This window comes from Carcharhinus amblyrhynchos, chromosome 18, assembly GCF_965287045.1.
Source record: "Carcharhinus amblyrhynchos chromosome 18, sCarAmb.v2.hapA, whole genome shotgun sequence".
Classification (NCBI taxonomy): Eukaryota; Metazoa; Chordata; class Chondrichthyes; order Carcharhiniformes; family Carcharhinidae; genus Carcharhinus; species Carcharhinus amblyrhynchos.
The window spans coordinates 55806941-55825431 of record NC_137341.1 but is presented as its reverse complement, the minus strand read 5'-3'; the positions used below and the strand labels follow the sequence as shown (position 1 = coordinate 55825431).

At 45.4% G+C, this 18491-nt stretch overlaps 1 protein-coding gene across 4 annotated transcripts in view; it reads right to left on the bottom strand.

The window, feature by feature from the left end:
* ccp110 (centriolar coiled-coil protein 110) overlaps nt 1-18491 on the bottom strand; it is a 114281-nt gene that overhangs the window by 22034 nt on the left and 73756 nt on the right. For all 4 annotated transcript variants that reach the window (XM_080207056.1, XM_080207055.1, XM_080207057.1 and 1 more), the window contains exon 5: nt 16932-17059. In XM_080207056.1, the coding sequence (XP_080063182.1) occupies nt 16932-17059 (128 nt within the window). The remainder of the gene's footprint in view (nt 1-16931; nt 17060-18491) is intronic.

Below are 18491 nucleotides of genomic sequence, written 5' to 3'. Positions count from 1 at the left end.
GGTCAGGGAAAATGTTACAGCGGTATTCAGGCAGGATAGATTAGGGAGCTTGTCTACAGAGGCCCTATGGGTGGAGCTGAGAAACAGGAAAGGTATGACCACATTAATGGGTGAAGTAGGGAAAAGGATGAATGCATTTTGTACCTGAAGGGAAAAGGTTAATACATTTTGCACCTAGAATATGTCACAAGCATAACCCTTCCTCATGGCTGATCTGCTAAAGCTTTTATTACTGCCAGGAGCAGTATAAGTTATTTACTCATGTCTTACATGCTTTAATTCTCATTTTTATAAAGACAGAGTTTAATGTGACTGTTATTTTGTAGACTTTGTAAATCTTACCTATTTGTGTTAGTTGGACATCGTTACACATAGAACATAGAACATAACAGCGCAGAACAGGCCCTTCGGCCCACGATGTTGCGCTGACCAGTTTTTTAAAAAAAAACACTGACCCACTAATCTAAACCAATCCCTTTTCATCCATAAACCTATCCACAGATCTCTTAAACGCCCCCAAACTAGGCGCATTTACAACCGCAGCAGGCAGGGCATTCCAATCCCTCACCACCCTCTGGGTAAAGAACCTACCCCTGACATCCGTCCTATAACTACCCCCCTTAATTTAAAGCCATGCCCCCTCGTGCTAGCTTTCTCCATCCGAGGAAAAAGGCTATCACTATCCACCCTATCTAAACCTCTAATCATCTTATATGTTTCAATAAGATCCCCTCTTAGCCTCCTTCTTTCCAGCAAAAACAACCCCAAATTCCTCAGTCTCTCCTCATAGGACCTCCCCTCCATACCAGGCAACAGCCTGGTAAACCTCCTCTGCACCCTCTCCAAAGCCTCCACGTCCTTCCTGTAATGTGGGGACCAGAACTGCACACAGTACTCCAAGTGCGGCCGCACCAGAGTTGTGTACAGTTGCAACATGACGCTGCGACTCCTAAATTCAATCCCCCTACCAATAAACTGCGACTCACACAGATGATAGTTTACGATATTGGCTTGTAACAGCTGCTGATGGCAGATCGCGATATCGGCTTTTAACAGGAAGAGTCCTGCTGGGACAGTCATAATCGCACAAGTAACTTCAAAGAAGGGATGCCGGTATCGCTGCAGAAGGGTTTCCTGTATCCTGACTGCAGGACTGTAATCCCTGATTAACTCTGGGGCTGCATCACGACCCAGGAAGGAAGGGGTGTAAAATAGACAGTATTACGGTTGATAAAGAGGATGTGCTGGAAATTCTTGAGGGGCTGAAAATAGATAAGTCCCCTGGTCCGGATGGGATCTACCCTAGGATTCTCTGGGAGGCTAGAGAGGTGATTGCAGAGCCTCTGGCTCAGATCTTCAGGTCGTCATTGGTCTCTGGTGTAGTCCCGGAGGATTGGAGGATAGCGAATGTTGTCCCATTGTTTAAGAAGGGGAACAGAGACTTTGCCGGGAATTATAGACCGGTGAGTCTTACTTCTGTTGTGGGCAAGGTTTTAGAAAAAATTATTAGGGATAGGATTTATAGTTATTTGGAGTGTAATGAATTGATTAGAAATAGTCAGCATGGTTTTGTAGCGGGTAGGTCGTGCCTTACTAACCTTATTGAGTTTTTTGAGAAGGTGACCAAAGAGGTGGATGGGGGTAAGGCAGTTGACGTGGTATACATGGATTTTAGTAAGGCGTTCGATAAGGTTCACCATGGTAGGCTTCTGCAGAAAATGCAGATGTATGGGATTGTGGGTAATCTAGGAAGTTGGATCAGGAATTGGCTATCAGATAGGAGACAGAGGGTGGTGGTGGATGGTAAATATTCATCATGGAGTGCAGTTACGAGTGGTGTGCCTCAGGGATCTGTTTTGGGGCCACTGTTGTTTGTAATTTTTATTAATGATCTGGATGAGGGTATAGTTGGGTGGATTAGTAAATTTGCTGATGACACCAAAATTGGAGGTGTGGTAGATTGTGAGGAAGGGTGTCATAGTCTGCAGGGAGACTTAGATAGGTTGCAGAGCTGGGCCGAGAGGTGGCGGATGGAATTTAATGCGGAGAAGTGTGAGGTAATTCACTTTGGTAGGAGCAACAGATGTGTCGAGTATAGGGCTAACGGGAGGACTTTGAATAGTGTGGATGAACAGAGGGATCTAGGTGTGTGTGTACATAGATCCCTGAAAGTTGGGAATCAAGTAGATAAGGTTGTCAAGAAGGCGTACGGTGTCTTGGCGTTTATTGGTAGGGGGATTGAATTTAGGAGTCGCAGTGTAATGTTGCAACTGTACACTACTCTGGTGCGGCCGCACTTGGAGTACTGTGTGCAGTTCTGGTCCCCGCATTACAAGAAGGATGTGGAGGCGTTGGAGAGGGTGCAGAGGAGGTTTACTAGGATGTTGCCTGGTATGGTGGGGAGGTCCTATGAGGAGAGACTGAGGGATCTAGTGTTGTTTTCGTTGGAAAGAAGGCGGCTAAGAGGGGATCTTATTGAAACATATAAGATGATTAGAGGTTTAGATAGGGTGGATAGTGATAGCCTTTTTCCTCGGATGGAGAAAGCTAGCACGAGGGGGCATGGCTTTAAATTAAGGGGGGGTAGCTACAGGACGGATTGCAGGGGTAGGTTCTTTACCCAGCGGGTGGTGAGGGATTGGAATGCCCTGCCTGCTGCAGTTGTAAATGCGTCTAGTTTGGGGGCGTTTAAGAGATCTCTGGATAGGTTTATGGACGAAAAGGGATTGGTATAGGCTAGTGGGTCATTGTTTTTGTAACTGGTCGGCGCAACATCGTGGGCCGAAGGGCCTGTTCTGCGCTGTAATGTTCTATGTTCTATGTTCTATGAACTGGAGGTCTGGCAGGAATTGGAACTTTGAATGGTGATTCCTGCTGGAGCTCAATGTATAAAAACCCACTTGTGTTTGCGTTCTATGAGAAGTCTGGTAAGCCTTAATCGGAGCCAGTTTCTCGCCAAAGCTTTGAATAAAAACCACTGTATTTTGACTCATTAACTGTCGAGGTATTATTCTACCTACAACAATAGGGTTGTATTATAGACCACCCAATTTGGAGGAGCAAATCAGCAGAGAGATAGCTGACAACTGCAAGAAACAGAAAGTTGTGACAGTAGGGGATTTTAATTTTCCACATATAGGTTGGGACTCATATACTGTTAAAGGTTTAGACGGGGTAGAGTTTGTAAAATGTGTTCAGAAGAATTTTCTACATCAGTATATAGAGATGCCAACTAGAGAGGATGCGATATTGGATCTCCTATTGGGAAATGAGTTAGGGCAGGTGATGGATGTGAGCGTGAGGGAACACTTTGGATCCAGTGATCACAATGCCATTAGTTTCAACCTGATCATGGATAAGGATAGACCTGGTCCTCAGTTTGAAGTTCTGAACTGGAAAAAGGCCAAATTTGATGAAATGAGAAGGGATCTGGGAAGTGTGGATTGGCACAGGCTGTTCTCTGGTAAGGATGTAAATGGAAAGAGGGAGGCCTTTAAAGGAGAAATTTTGAGAGTGCAGAGTTTGTATGTTCCTGTCAGGATTAAAGGCAAAGTAAATAGGAATAAGGAACCTTGGTTCTCGAGGGAGATTGTAACACTGATTAAGAGGAAGAGAGAGTTGTATGAAATGTACAGGCAAAGAACAGATCAGATGCTCAAGGAGTATAAAAAGTGCAAGAAGCTACATAAAAGGGAAAATCAGGAGGGCAAAAAGAAGACATGAGGTTGCTTTGGCAGACAGAGTGAAGGAAAATCTAAAGAGCTTCTATGTTAGGAGCAAAAGGATAGTGAGGGATAAAATTGGTCCTCTTGAAGACCAGAGTGGTAGACTGTGTATGGAACCAAAAGAGATGGGGGAGATACTAAATGTTTTTTTGCACCCATATTTATTGAGGAAACAGACATGGAGTCTATGGAAATAGGGCAAACAGGTAGGGAGGTCATGGAACCTTTACAGATTAAAGGGGAGGAGGTGCTGGCTGTCTTGAGGCAAATCAGAGTGGATAAATCCCCGGGACCGGACAGGGTATTCCCACAGACCTTGAGGGAGGCTAGTGTTGAACTTGCAAGGGCCCTGGCAAACATATTTAAAATGTCAGTATTCACGGGGGAAGTGCCGGATGATTGGAGGGTGGCTCATGTTGTTCCGTTGTTTAAAAAAGGTTCCAAAAGAAATCTGGGAAATTATAGGCCAGTAAGTTTGACGTCAGTGGTGGGCAAGTTATTGGAAGATGTGATAAGGGATAGGACCTACAAAATATTTGGATAGACAGAGAAATTTAGGGAGAGTCAACACGGCTTTGTGCGTGGTAGGTCACGTTTGACCAATCTATTAGTTTTTCGAGGAGGTTACCAGGAAAGTGGATGAAGGGAAGGCGGGTGGATGTTGTCTACAAGGTCCCACATGGGAGGTTAGTTAGGAAGGTTCAGTCACTAGGTATACATGGGGAGATAGTAAATTGGATTAGACATTGGGTCAATGGAAGAAGCCAGAGAGTGGTTGTGGAGGATTGCTTCTGAGTGGAGGCCTGTGACTAGTGGAGTGCCACAGGGATCAGTGCTGGGTCCATTGTTGTTTGTCATCTATATCAATGATCTGGATGATAATCTGGTAAATTGGATCAGCAAATTTGCTGATGATACAAAGATTGGAGGTGGAGTGGACAGTGAGGAAGGTTTTCAAAGCTTGCAGAGGGATTTGGAACAACTAGAAAAATGGCAAATGGAATTTAATGCAGCCAAGTGTGAGGTATTGCACTTTGGAAGGACAAACTAAAGTAGAACGTACAGGCTAAATGGTAGGACTCTGAAGAGTGCAGTAGAACAGAGGAATGTTGGAATACAGGTACAGAATTCCCTAAAAGTAGTGTCACAGGTGGATAGGGTCGTAAAGAGTGCTTTTGGTACATTGGCCTTTATAAATCGGAGTATCGAGTATAAGAGTTGGAGTGTTATGGTAAGGTTATATAAGGCATTGGTGAGGCTGAATTTAGAGTATTGTGTACAGTTTTGGTCACCTAGTTACAGGAAGGATGTAAATAAGGTTGAAAGAGTGCAGAGAAGGTTCACAAGGATGTTGGCGGGACTTGAGAAGCTGAGTTACAGAGAGAGATTGAATAGGTTAGGACTTTATTCCCCGAAGCGTAGAAGAATGAGGGGAGATTTGATAGAGGTGTATAAGATTTTGATGGGTAAAGATAGAGTGAATGCAGCAGGCTTTTTCCACTGAGGCTAAGGGAGAAAAAAAAACCAGAGGGCATGGGTTAAGGGTGAAAGGAGAAAAATTTAAAGGGAATATTAGGGGGGGCTTCTTCACAGAGCGGTGGGAGTGTGGAATGAGCTGCCGGATAAAGTGGTAGATGTGGGGTCACTTTTAACATTTAAGAAAAACTTGGACGGGTTCATGAATGAGGGGGGTGTGGGGGGATACGGTCCAAGTGCAAGTCATTGGGACTCGGCAGAGAAATGGTTCGGCACAGACAAGAAGGGCCAAAAGGCCTGTTTCTGAGCTGTAAATTTCTATGGTTTCTAAATCAGATTTATTTTCTTTAAGTTAGCAAAGGTGAGTAAGACTATAATTTACACTGCATGAAAGCAGATCAGAATCAAATAATGAATATCTTGCTGATGGTTAGACTGTGTTACTTAGGACATAGAAAAACTACAGCACAAACGGGCCCTTCGGCCCACAAGTTGCACCAAACATATTTCTACCTACTAGGCTTACCTATAACCCTCAATCTTACTAAGTCCCATGTACTCATCCAGAAGTCTCTCAAAAGACCCCATTGAATCTGCCTCTACCACCACCGCCGGCAGCGGATTCCATGCACCCACCAACTCTGAGTGAAAAACCTACCCCTGACATCTCCTCCCCAGCACCCTAAACCTGTGTCCTCTTGTGACACAGTAAGAAGTCTCAACACTAGGTTAGAGACCAACCAGTTTATTTGACAGTAATCTCATAAGCTTTCGGAAATGGTGTTCCTTTGTCAGGTGTGTGGAAGGTTCTGATCAGAGAGGGGCATATAAAGACACACACAGTTTACAGAATACTGATTAGAATGCAAGTTTTTACAGCTAATCTATTTAGCTGTAAAGGCTTGCATTTACTTTATACGCCCCTCTCTGATCAGAACCTTCCACACACCTGACAAAGGAACACCATTTCTGAAAGCTTGTAAGATTACTATCAAATAAACTGGTTGGATTCTAACCTAGTGTTGAGAGATTTCTTACTGTGTTTACCCCAGTCCAACGCCGGCATCTCTACATCATGACTACCGTCCTCTTGTGGCAGCCATTTCAGCCCTGGGAAAAAGCCTCTGAGAATCCACCCGATCAATACATAAGAACATAAGACATAGGAGCAGGAGTAGGCCATCTAGCCCTTCGAGCCTGCTCTGCCATTCAATAAGATCATGATTGATCTGAAGTGGATCAGATCCACTTTCCCGCCTTCTCCCCATAGCCCTTAATTCCCTTGTCTGTCAAAAACCTATCTACCCATGACTTAAATATATTCAGCGAGGTAGCCTCCACCACTTCAACGGGCAGAGAATTCCAGAGATTCACCACCCTTTGAGTGAAGAAGTTCCTCAGCTCCGAGCTAAACTGCCCCCCACCCTTATCTTGAGGCTGTGCCCTGTAGTCCTGCTGTCCTTTCTAAGCAGGAAGAATCTCTGTACCTCTACCCTATCCATCTCTTTCATTATCTTATACATCACTATAAGATCCCCCCTCATCCTTCTGAACTCCAACGAGTACAGACCCAGTCTATTTAATCTCTCTTCATAGTTTAACCCCCTCATCTCCGGTATCAGCCTAGTGAACCTCCTCTGCACTCCCTCCAAGGCCAAAATATCCCTGCGCAAGTGCAGCGACCAAACTGCACACAGTACTCCAGCTGCAGCCTCACCAGTGCCTTGTACAGTTGCAGCAAGACCTCCCTGCTTTTATATTCTATTCCCCTCGCTATAAAGGCCAGCATCCCATTCGCCTTCTTGATCACCTGCTGCACCTGCAGACTGGGTTTTAGCGACTCGTGCACAAGGACCCCCAGGTCCCTCTGCACCGTAGCATGCTGCAGCTTTTCACCCTTTAAATGGTAATCCTTCCTACTATTATTTCTACCAAAGTGGATAACCTCACACTTGCTAACATTGTACTCCATCTGCCAGGTCCTCGCCCACTCGCTCAGCCGATCCAGATCCCTCTGCAGACTTTCCACACCCTCCGCACAATTTGCTTTTCCACTCATCTTCATGTCATCAGCAAATTTCATCACCCTATACTCAGCCCCCTCCTCCAGATCATCTATATAAATGGTAAATAGCTGAGGCCCCAGCACCGATCCCTGCGGCACTCCACTAGTCACCATCCGCCAATCAGAACAGCATCCATTGATACCAACTCTCTGCCTCCTATTAGACAACCAATCCTCTATCCACGCTAACACCTTACACCTTAACCTTCTGAAGCAACCTTTTGTGAGGCACCTTATCAAACGCCTTTTGAAAATCAAGAAACACCACATCCACCGGTTCCCCTCTGTCTACCGCACTAGTCACATCCTCATAGAAATCCAATAAATTCGGCAAACACGACTTCCCCTTAACGAATCCGTGCTGCGTCTGCTCTATCAAACCATTCTTTCTAGGTGCCTCGCTATTTCTTCTTTGATGACGGATTCAAGCATTTTTCTAACTGCAGACATTAAACTAACCAGCCTATAATTCCCTGCCTTCTGCCTGCTATCTTTTTTTAAACAGCGGTGTAACATAAGCCGGTTTCCAATCTTCCGGCACTTCCCTGGAATCCAGAGAAGTTTGGTAAATAATCACTAAGGTGTCTACTATCACCTCTGCCATTTCCTTCAGAACCCTGGGATGCATTCCATCCAGTCCTGGAGACTTGTCCACCAGTCCCGCTAGTCGATCAAGCACTACCTCTAGTGACAGTAATCGCATTCAGGCCCTCAACTCCTACCATTCTTCTATCTTTAATATCCGGCAAACTATTCGCGTCCTCCTCCGTGAAGACCGAGGCAAAAAACTTATTTAAGGCCTCAGCCATTTCCTCATCTCCCACCACTAAATCCCCCCCCTCATCCTCGAAGGGTCCAACATTCACTCTAGCCAGCCTCCTCCTCTTTATATATTTGTAAAAACTCTTACTGTCCTTTTTTATATTTAGTGCTAGTTTAGCTTCATAGTCTATCCTTCCTTTCTTTATCAACTTCTTAGTCGTTCTTTGTTGATTTTTAAACCTCTCCCAATCTTCTACTCGCCCACTACTTTTAGCCACTCTAAATGCATCAGGTTTTAATTTAATACTCTCCTTTATTTCCTCCGATAACCACGGCTGATTATCCCTTCTCCTACAGCCCTTCTTCACCATTGGAATATATTTCTGCTGAACACCGAAAAAGATCTCCTTAAGGACCCTCCACTGTTCCTCAGCCGTCCTACCAACCAATCTACGCCCCCAATCTACATTTGCCAATTCCGCTCTCATCCTATCATACTCCCCTCTGTTCAAACAGAGGACACAGGTTCAGGACCCTACTTTCTCATCCTCCATCTGCATCAAAAACTCAACCATACAATGATCGCTCGTCCCAAGAGGATCCCTCACAACAAGATCCCTAATTCTTCCTGCCTCGTTACACAACATCAGATATAAGATAGCTCGCTCCCTCGTTGGTTCCGTCATACACTGTTCAAGGAAACAAATAGGGTCCAGGTGAAGGCTGGGATGAAAGTGCTTTATCTGAATGCACGAAGCATTCGGAATAAAGTGGATGAGCTGGTGGCGCAGATCGACACAAATGGATATGATCTGGTGGCCATTAGAGACGTGGCTGCAAGGTGACAGGGACTGGGAGCTGAATGTACAGGGCCATCAAGTGTTTAGGAAGTATAGGCAGGAGGGAAAGGGGGGGGGGGGGGCGTAGCTCTGCTGATTAAGGATAGCATCAAGGTGGTAGCAAGGGATGATATTGGAGACAAGGAGCAGAACGTGGAATCGTTGTGGGTGGAGATTAGGAACAGCAAAGGGAGGAAGACGCTGGTGGGTGTCATCTATAGGCCCCCGAATAATGATCTGGAGGTGGGGCGGGCTGTTAACGCGCAAATAAGTGCGGCGTGCAGGAATGGGACGGCCGTAGTTATGGGGGATTTCAATCTGCATATTGATTGGTCGAACCATGTTGGACGCGGTGGGCTCGAGGAGTTGTTCTTGGAATGCTGCCGGGATAGTTTCCTGGAACAGTGCGTGTTGGAACCGACGAGGGAGCGAGCTATCTTGGATCTCGTGCTACGTAATGAGGCGGGCAGAATTAGGGACCTTGCGGTGAAGGATCCTCTCGGGGAGAGTGATCATTGTATGGTGGAGTTTCTAGTGCAGATGGAGGAGGAGAAAGTGGGTTCCCAGACACGCGTACTTTGTTTGAATAGAGGGGAGTACGGTAGGATGAGAGAAGAATTGGCGAATGTTGACTGGGGGAGCACGTTGGAGGGAGGGTCTGCTGAGGAGCAGTGGAGGATCTTTAAGGAGATCTTTCTTGGTGCTCAGCGGAAATTTATTCCGATGGTCAAAAAGGATAGTAGGAGGAGAGGTAATAAGCCGTGGATAACGAAGGAGGTGAAGGGAAGTGTTAAATTAAAAGCGGAGGAATTTAGAGTAGCTAAGAGTAGTGGGCGAGAAGAGAACATAAGAACATAAGAAATAGGAGCAGGAGTAGGCCATCTAGCCCCTCGAGCCTGCCCCGCCATTCAATAAGATCATGGCTGATCTGTTGTGGCTCAGTTCCACTTTCCCGCCCTCTCCCCATAACCCTTAATCCCCTCTCTTATCAAGAACCCATCAACCCGCTTCTTAAAAATATTTAGCGAGGCAGCCTCCACCACTTCAACGGGCAGAGAATTCCAGAGATTCACCACCCTTTGAGTGAAGAAGTTCCTCCTCAACTCCATTCTAAACCGCCTCCCCTTTATCTTGAGGCTGTGCCCCCTAGTCCTACTGTCTTTTTTGAGCGGGAAGAGTCTCTCCACCTCTATCCTATCCATCCCATTCATCATCTTATACGTCTCAATGAGATCTCCCCTCATTCTTCTAAACTCTAACGAGTACAAGCCTAGTTTATTCAGCCTCTCCTCATAGCTCAATCCCCTCAACTCCGGTATCAGCCTAGTAAACCTCCTCTGCACTCCCTCCAGGGCCAAAATATCCTTGCGCAGGTGCGGCGCCCAAAACTGCACACAGTACTCCAGCTGCGGCCTCACCAATGCCCTATACAGCTGCAGCAAGACTCCCTACTTTTATATTCAATCCCCCTCGCTATGAAGGCCAGCATCCCATTCGCCTTCCTGACCACCTGCTGCACCTGCAAGCTGGGTTTTTGCGACTCATGCACAAGGACCCCGAGGTCCCTCTGCACCGTCGCCTGCTGCAGTTTTTCGCCACGTAAGTAATAGTCCTTCCTACCATTCTTCCTACCAAAGTGGACCACCTCACACTTGCCAACATTAAATTCCATTTGCCATTTCCTGGCCCATTCGCCCAGCCTATCTAGATCCTTCTGCAGACTCTCCACACCCTCCGCACAATTTGCCTTTCCCCCAATCTTGGTGTCATCAGCAAATTTCGACACTCTGCACTCGGTTCCCTCCTCCAGATCATCTATATAAATGGTAAATAACTGAGGCCCCAGCACCGACCCCTGGGGCACCCCACTAGTCACCAACCGCCAATCCGAATAGCACCCATTGACCCCCACTCTCTGCCTCCTATTTGACAACCAATCCTCTATCCACGCTAACACCCTACCCCCAACTCCATGTCCCCTGACCTTCTGCAATAACCTCTTGAGGTACCTTGTCAAACGCCTTCTGAAAATCCAGAAAGACCACATCCACCGGCTCTCCTCTATCCACTGCCCTAGACACATCCTCATAGAACTCCAGTAAATTTGTCAGACACGACTTCCCTTTAATGATTGGGAGAGGTTTAAATGTCAACAAAGATTGATAAAGAAGGGTAGGAGAAACTATGAAGCTGGGCTAGCGCTTAATATAAAAAAGGATAGCAAGAGTTTTTAATAAATATATAAAAAGGAAGAGGCTGGCTAGGGTGAACATTGGTCCTTTAGAGGATGAGAAAGGGGACCTAGTGGTAGGGGATGGGGATATGGCTAAGGTATTGAATAACTTTTTTGTTTCTGTCTTCACGGAGGAGGATGTGAATAATTTGCCGGGTGTTAGTGATGGAAAGGTGGTAGGACTGGAGGGTCTTAATGACATTACTGTTACTAGAGAGGCGGTGCTCGACAGACTGGAGGGGCTGATTGTGGACAAGTCCCCAGGACCGGATGGAATGCATCCGAGGATTCTGAAAGAAATGGTGGAGGTGATAGTGGATGACTTGGTGGTTATTTTCCAGACGTCGCTGGATTCCGGGGAAGTGCTGGAAGATTGGAAAATGGCTAATGTTACGCTGTTGTTTAAGAAGGGTGCCAGGCAAAAGGTGGGGAATTATAGGCCGGTTAGTTTAACATCTGTGGTAGGTAAAATGTTAGAATCCGTCATTAAGGAGGAAATTGCGAGGCATCTTGAAGGGAATTGCTTGATAGAGCAGACGCAGCACAGTTTCATTAAAGGGAAGTCGTGTCTGACAAATTTACTGGAGTTCTATGAGGATGTATCTAGGGCGGTGGATAGAGGAGAGCCAGTGGATGTGGTCTTTCTGGATTTTCAGAAGGAGTTTGACAAAATACCTCACAAGAGGTTATTGCAGAAGGTCGAGGGACATGGAGTTGGGGGTAGGGTGTTAGCGTGGATAGAGGATTGGTTGTCAAATAGGAGGCAGAGAGTGGGGGTCAATGGGTGCTATTCGGATTGGCGGATGGTGACTAGTGGAGTGCCCCAGGGGTCGGTGCTGGGGCCTCAGCTTTTTACCATTTATATAGATGATCTGGAGGAGGGAACCGAGTGTAGGGTGTCGAAATTTGCTGATGACACCAAGATTGGGGGAAAGGCAAATTGTGCGGAGGGTGTGGAGAGTCTGCAGAAGGATCTAGATAGGCTGGGCGAATGGGCCAGGAAATGGCAAATGGAATTTAATGTTGGCAAGTGTGAGGTGGTCCACTTTGGTAGGAAGAATGGTAGGAAGGACTATTACTTACGTGGCGAAAAACTGCAGCAGGCGACGGTGCAGAGGGACTTCGGGGTCCTTGTGCATGAGTCGCAAAAACCCAGCTTGCAGGTGCAGCAGGTGGTCAGGAAAGCGAATGGGATGCTGGCCTTCATAGCGAGGGGGATTGAATATGAAAGTAGGGAGGTCTTGCTGCAGCTGTATAGGGCATTGGTGAGGCCGCAGCTGGAGTACTGTGTGCAGTTTTGGGCGCCACACCTGCGCAAAGATATTTTGGCCTTGGAGGGAGTGCAGAGGAGGTTTACTAGGCTGATACCGGAGTTGAGGGGGTTGAGCTATGAGGAGAGGCTGAATAAACTAGGCTTGTACTTGTTAGAGTTTAGAAGAATGAGAGGAGATCTCATTGAGACGTATAAGATGATGAATGGGATGGATAGGATAGAGGTGGAGAGACTCTTCCCGCTCAAAAAAGACAGTAGGACTAGGGGGCACAGCCTCAAGATAAAGGGGGGGCGGTTTATTACGGAGTTGAGGAGGAACTTCTTCACTCAAAGGGTGGTGAATCTGTGGAATTCTCTGCCCGTTGAAGTGGTGGAGGCTGCCTCGCTAAATATTTTTAAGACGCGGGTTGATGGGTTTTTGATAAGAGAGGGGATTAAGCGTTATGGGGAGAGGGCGAGAAAGTGGAACTGAGCCACGACAGATCAGCCATGATCTTATTGAATGGCGGGGCAGGCTCATAAGAACATAAGAAATAGGAGCAGGAGTAGGCCATCTAGCCCTTCGAGCCTGCCCCGCCATTCAATAAGATCATGGCTGATCTGTCGCTGCTCAGTTCCACTTTCCCGCTTTCTCCCCATAACCCTTAATCCCCTCTCTTATCAAAAACCCATCAACCCGCGTCTTAAAAATATTTAGCGAGGCAGCCTCCACCACTTCAACGGGCAGAGAATTCCAGAGATTCACCACCCTTTGAGTGAAGAAGTTCCTCCTCAACTCCGTTCTAAACCGCCCCCCTTTTATCTTGAGGCTGTGCCCCCTAGTCGTACTGTCTTTTTTGAGCGGGAAGAGTCTCTCCACCTCTATCCTATCCATCCCATTCATCATCTTATATGTCTCAATGAGATCTCCCCTCATTCTTCTAAACTCTAACGAGTACAAGCCCAGTTTATTCAGCCTCTCCTCATAGCTCAACCCCCTCAACTCCGGTATCAGCCTAGTAAACCTCCTCTGCATTCCCTCCAAGGCCAAAATATCTTTGCGCAGGTGCGGCGCCCAAAACTGCACACAGTACTCCAGCTGCGGCCTCACCAATGCCCTATATGGCTCGAAGGGCTAGATGGCCTACTCCTGCTCCTATTTCTTATGTTCTTATGAAACTATCCCTACAGCATTCCAAGAACTCTCAACATCTTATACACCTCTATCAGGTCACCTCTCATCCTTCGTCTCTCCAAGGAGAAAAGACCAAGCTCTCTCAACCTATCCTCATAAGGCATGCCACCCAATCCAGGCAACATCCTTGTTAATCACCTCTGCACCCTTTCTATGGCTTCCACATCCTTCCTGTGTGGAGGCAACCAGAACTGAGCACAGTACTCCAAGTGGGGTCTGACTAAGGTCTTACACAGCTGCAGCATTATCTCCCAACTCCTAAACTCAATTCCTCAATTAATGAAGGCCAGTACACCATTCGCCTTCTTAACCACATCCTCCACCTGCGAGGCTGATTTAAGAATCCAATGAACCTGGACCCCAAGATCCTTTTCGTCTTCCACTGTGCCAAGAGTCTTACCCTTAATATTACATTCCTTCATTCCATTTGACTTGCCAAAATGAACCACTACACATTTATCCGCGTTGAAGTCCATCTGCCACTTCTCCACCCAGTCTTGCATCCTGTGTCTCGCTGCAACTTCTGACATCCCTCCAAACTATCCACAACACTTCCAACCTTTGTGTCATCGGCAAACTTACCAACCCATCCCTCCACTCCCTTATCCAGGTCATTTATAAAAATTACAAACAGCAAGGGTCCCAGAACAGATCCCTGGGGCACTCCACTGCTGACCAAGCTCCATGCAGAAAAAGACCCAACCACAACCACTCTTTGCCTTCTGTGGGTAAGCCAATTCTGGATCCACAAAGCAATGTCCCCTTGGATCCCATGCCCCCTCAGTTTTTCAATAAGCCTTGCATGGGGGACCTTATCAAACGCCTTGCTGAAGTCCATATAAACCACATCTACTGCTCTTCCTTCGTCAATGTGTTTAGTCACATCTTCAAAAAACTCAACCAGGCTCGTAAGGCATGAGCTGCCTTTGACAAAGCCACGCTGACTATTTTTGATCATACTATACCTCTCACTTGTTAACTTTCTGGAGCCAGGTAACAAGAAAAAGCAATTTAGAAAGCTGCAACATTAAATAGAAGACAAATCAACGTCTCCATGAATTAAAGACAGATTATCTTTAAACTTAGCCAGAGGAATACTCAGATACAATGGGAAATTTCCCACTGCTCATCTTTAAACTAGCATCATGATCTTTACCAGTATTGCTGTCAATTCTCAGGAAAATTAACTATTGTGTATGGGGGGAGTAAAGTTTATTTATTAGTCACAAGTATGCTTTCATTAACACTGCAATGAAGTTACTATAAAATTCCCCTAGTCGCTACAGTCTGGTGCCTGTTCAGGTCAATGCACCTTAACCAGTACGTCTTTTAGAATGTGGGAGGAAACTGGAGCACCTAGAGGAAACCCATGCAGACATGGGGAGAACATGCAAACTCCACACAGAATGATGCAAACCGAGAATTGAACCCAGGTCCCTGGCGCTGTGAAGCAGCAGTGCTAACCACCGGGCAGCCCAACTCCTCAACAAAAACACCTTTGTGGTGGAGAATATGATCATTCCTATTGCTTTGTAGAGTAATTTCCTAATATAAACCAATAGCTATATATTTCAAACTTCTTCCTGATAGATTTCCAAAAGGAAATTAATCTAGATAACACTGCCACACCTGCAGCACCTTTGAAATATACAATTCACTATCACTTGGTTCAAAACCTGAAGCACTTCTGAATGGAGGGCTGTGACAAGTAGTGTTCATCAGGGATCAGTGCTGGGACCTTTGCTGTTTGTAATATATAAAATGATTTGGAGGAAAATGTAACTGGATTGATTAGTAAGTTTGTGGACAACACAAAGGTTGGTGGATTTGTGGACAGTGATGAGGACCATCGGAGGATACAGCAGGATATAGATTGCTTGGAGACTTGGGTGGAGAGATGGCAGATGGAGTTTAATCTGGACAAACATGAGGTAATGTATTTTAGATGGTCTAATACAGATAGGAAATATACAGTAAATGGCAGAATCCTTAGGAGTATTGATAGGCAAAGAGATCTGGGTGTACAGGTACACAGGTCACTGAAAGTGGCAATGCAGGTGGAGAAGGTAGTCATGAAGGTATACGGCATGCTTGCCTTCATCAGCAGGGGCACTGAGTTTAAAAATTGGCAAGTCAAGTTGCGGCTTTATAGAACCTTATTTAGACCGCATTTGGAATATACTGTTCAATTCTGGTCACCACACTACCAGAAGGATGTGGAGGCTTTGGACGGGATACAGAAAAGATTTACCAGAATGTTGCCCTGGTATGGAGGACATTAGCTACAAGGAGAGGTTGGAGAAACTTGGTTTGTTCTCACTGAAATGACGGGGGTTGAGGACCAACCTGAAAGTAAGATTATGAGAGGCATGACAGAGTGAATAGTCAGAAGCCTTTTCCCAGAGTGCAAGTCAACTGCTAGGGGGCACAGGTTTAAGGTGCAAAGAGCAAGGTTTAAAGGAGATGTACGAGGCAGATTTTTTTTTCAAACAGAGTAGTGGGAACCTGGAACTTATTGCCGGGGGAGGTAGTGGAAGCACGCACGATAGTGACTTTTACAGGGCGTCTTGACAAATACGTGAATAGGATGGGAATAGAAGAATATGGCTCCCGGAAGGGTAGGGAGTTTTAGTTAGTCAGGCAGCATGGTCAGTGCATTTAAACTCAATGCCCTGGCCAATGAAGGCAAGCATGCCGTATGCCTTCTTGACTACCTTCTCCACCTGCATTGCCACTTTCAGTGACCTGTGTACCTGTACACCCAGATCCCTCTGCTTATCAATACTCTGCCATTTACTGTGCTGCAATTTTCTTTGTTCTCAGTGAGTCATGTGAACCAGAGCTAAACCCAATGTTACTAACTCAAAACAAATGTCCAAAGAACCTGTTGACCATTCACTCGAAGCCTGGGGTCAGGTTTTGAAGGACCTTTAAAAATGGTGATCAGGATCTGGATAGCGAAATCACATTCTCATTTCTGACCAAGGGACATTTTGCCAGCGAGGGAAAGCAAACAGTACCAAATATCTTCAGTCAGAAAGTCAAGCGTTTATATTTTACTTATCATTTGTGATTATATTCAAGTCCTCATTAAGGCAAATTGGAAATACCAATTGTGGGAATTTCATGGACTGACAACAGACAAATCAGCGGAAAATAAAGGGTTACAGTAAGGGGTGAGCCAGTTACATACTGTACAACATGACTACAATATGACAAAAAGCTTTCAGCCCTTTTCTAGTGATGTGATATCCTTCCTGTAATACAAGAACATTATGACATTGGAAAAGGTGCAAGAATACCCATCTGTTTAGCATCTTGCTCTATTTAAAGAGCAGTAATTTTATGGATTAAAGTCTGAAGTGTATTATGTACTCTCCCTACCCTTCGCAGTTTCTCTTGCTCCTTTTCTTGTTCAGCAATCAGCATGGAGAGTTGCAAGGTGTGTTGTTCTTCTAACTGTTTCCGCCTTTCCACAAATGCCATCATTTGCTTTGTGATCTGTTCTTCATCTGAATAATGGAGTAGAAAAAAAGATTTAATCCTCTTCTAAAAGCATAAACAGGCCTTGATTTTGCATTCAGCAGCGAATGAACAGCACTCATCACACTTAAATATGCCCATAGACACGGGCTTTTACATCAGAACTTGGAATTAGAAATCCATTCCAACAAAGTGCCCTTGGCAAACATCAGGACCTACTTTGAAGGGGACAAGCACCTGACACCTTCTTAACCAAGCAAGCTCTGGAAGACTTCCTTCATACAACCTCTCCTGACTTTCTTCCTGTCATATACCTCCCTTTTGTCCTTGTCCCACCCTCATCTTGCTCAAAATCTTCTTCACTTCTAATTTTTCCCATTCTGCTTCTTTCTATCCATTCTGAACTTGCATTAAATTTAAATACTTCTAAGATGGATTCCCACAGTTGGCTCCACAGCAAATTTTAAGCTTTCATTTGTAGTTGCAATACTCCTTTCTCCTAACAAGCAGCTTCCTAGTAAACCGTTCTCTAAAATATTTTTTTATAATGTTCACGTTCAAGCTAACACTCTCAGAAGGTTTATGCAGAATTGGCTTTTTCTCTCTCATAATAAAACTCACGATTTCATTAGTACTTTTCTTAAAAACAACTGGAGAAACTAGAGATGGTTTTTAAAACCCGTTTACCCACACCCACAAATTTCTCTGCTCCTCCACAGCACCAAGTCTACTTCCATTTAAAATATAAATGATGGAATGTTAAATTCACCAGCCACATTGAAGTCTGCGCCGAATCTGATCAACATATCTTTGACCTTCTAAATAATTAACTGAACCACTCCCTCTAGACTCAAAGCCAAATACCCAACATACATAAAGAACAGAAATCACTCAGCAATGAATCCTGCGTGACGCCATTACCCACTTCCAACTATTCAAGAAAAATCAAAACACGAGATGAGGTGGATAAACTTACTGAATGGGCAGATAATTGGAAAATGGATTGCTGTGTAGATAAATGTGATGTGCATTTGGTGGGAAGAAATCACAAAGGGATTCATCGTGCAGGAAAGTATTTGGGGAGTGGCAGCCGTACAGCAGCTTTAAAGAGGGTGGAGTTGTCAAGTCAGATGAACCAACTTTGTAGTTGGGACAATGGAGTAAGCATTCCATTTCAGGTGATCCATCTGGGCATCCACACAGGATGTTGTAGGAACTGAATTCAAGTCCATGGACCACGTGATGGAATTGCTGGATCTCCACCAAGCAATCAGCTTATCTGACAAGTCAATCGGACAACATCTGAACAAGGAACATGGAGCCACAGGTTTCTATGCTCAAAGCTGAGTGAAGCTTTTCCTTAATTCTTTAAGGAGGATGTGGGAATAGCTGACAACACTAGCATTTCTTGCCCATCCCCAATTGTCCTTGAACACAGAAACTTTCTTGGTCATTTCAGAA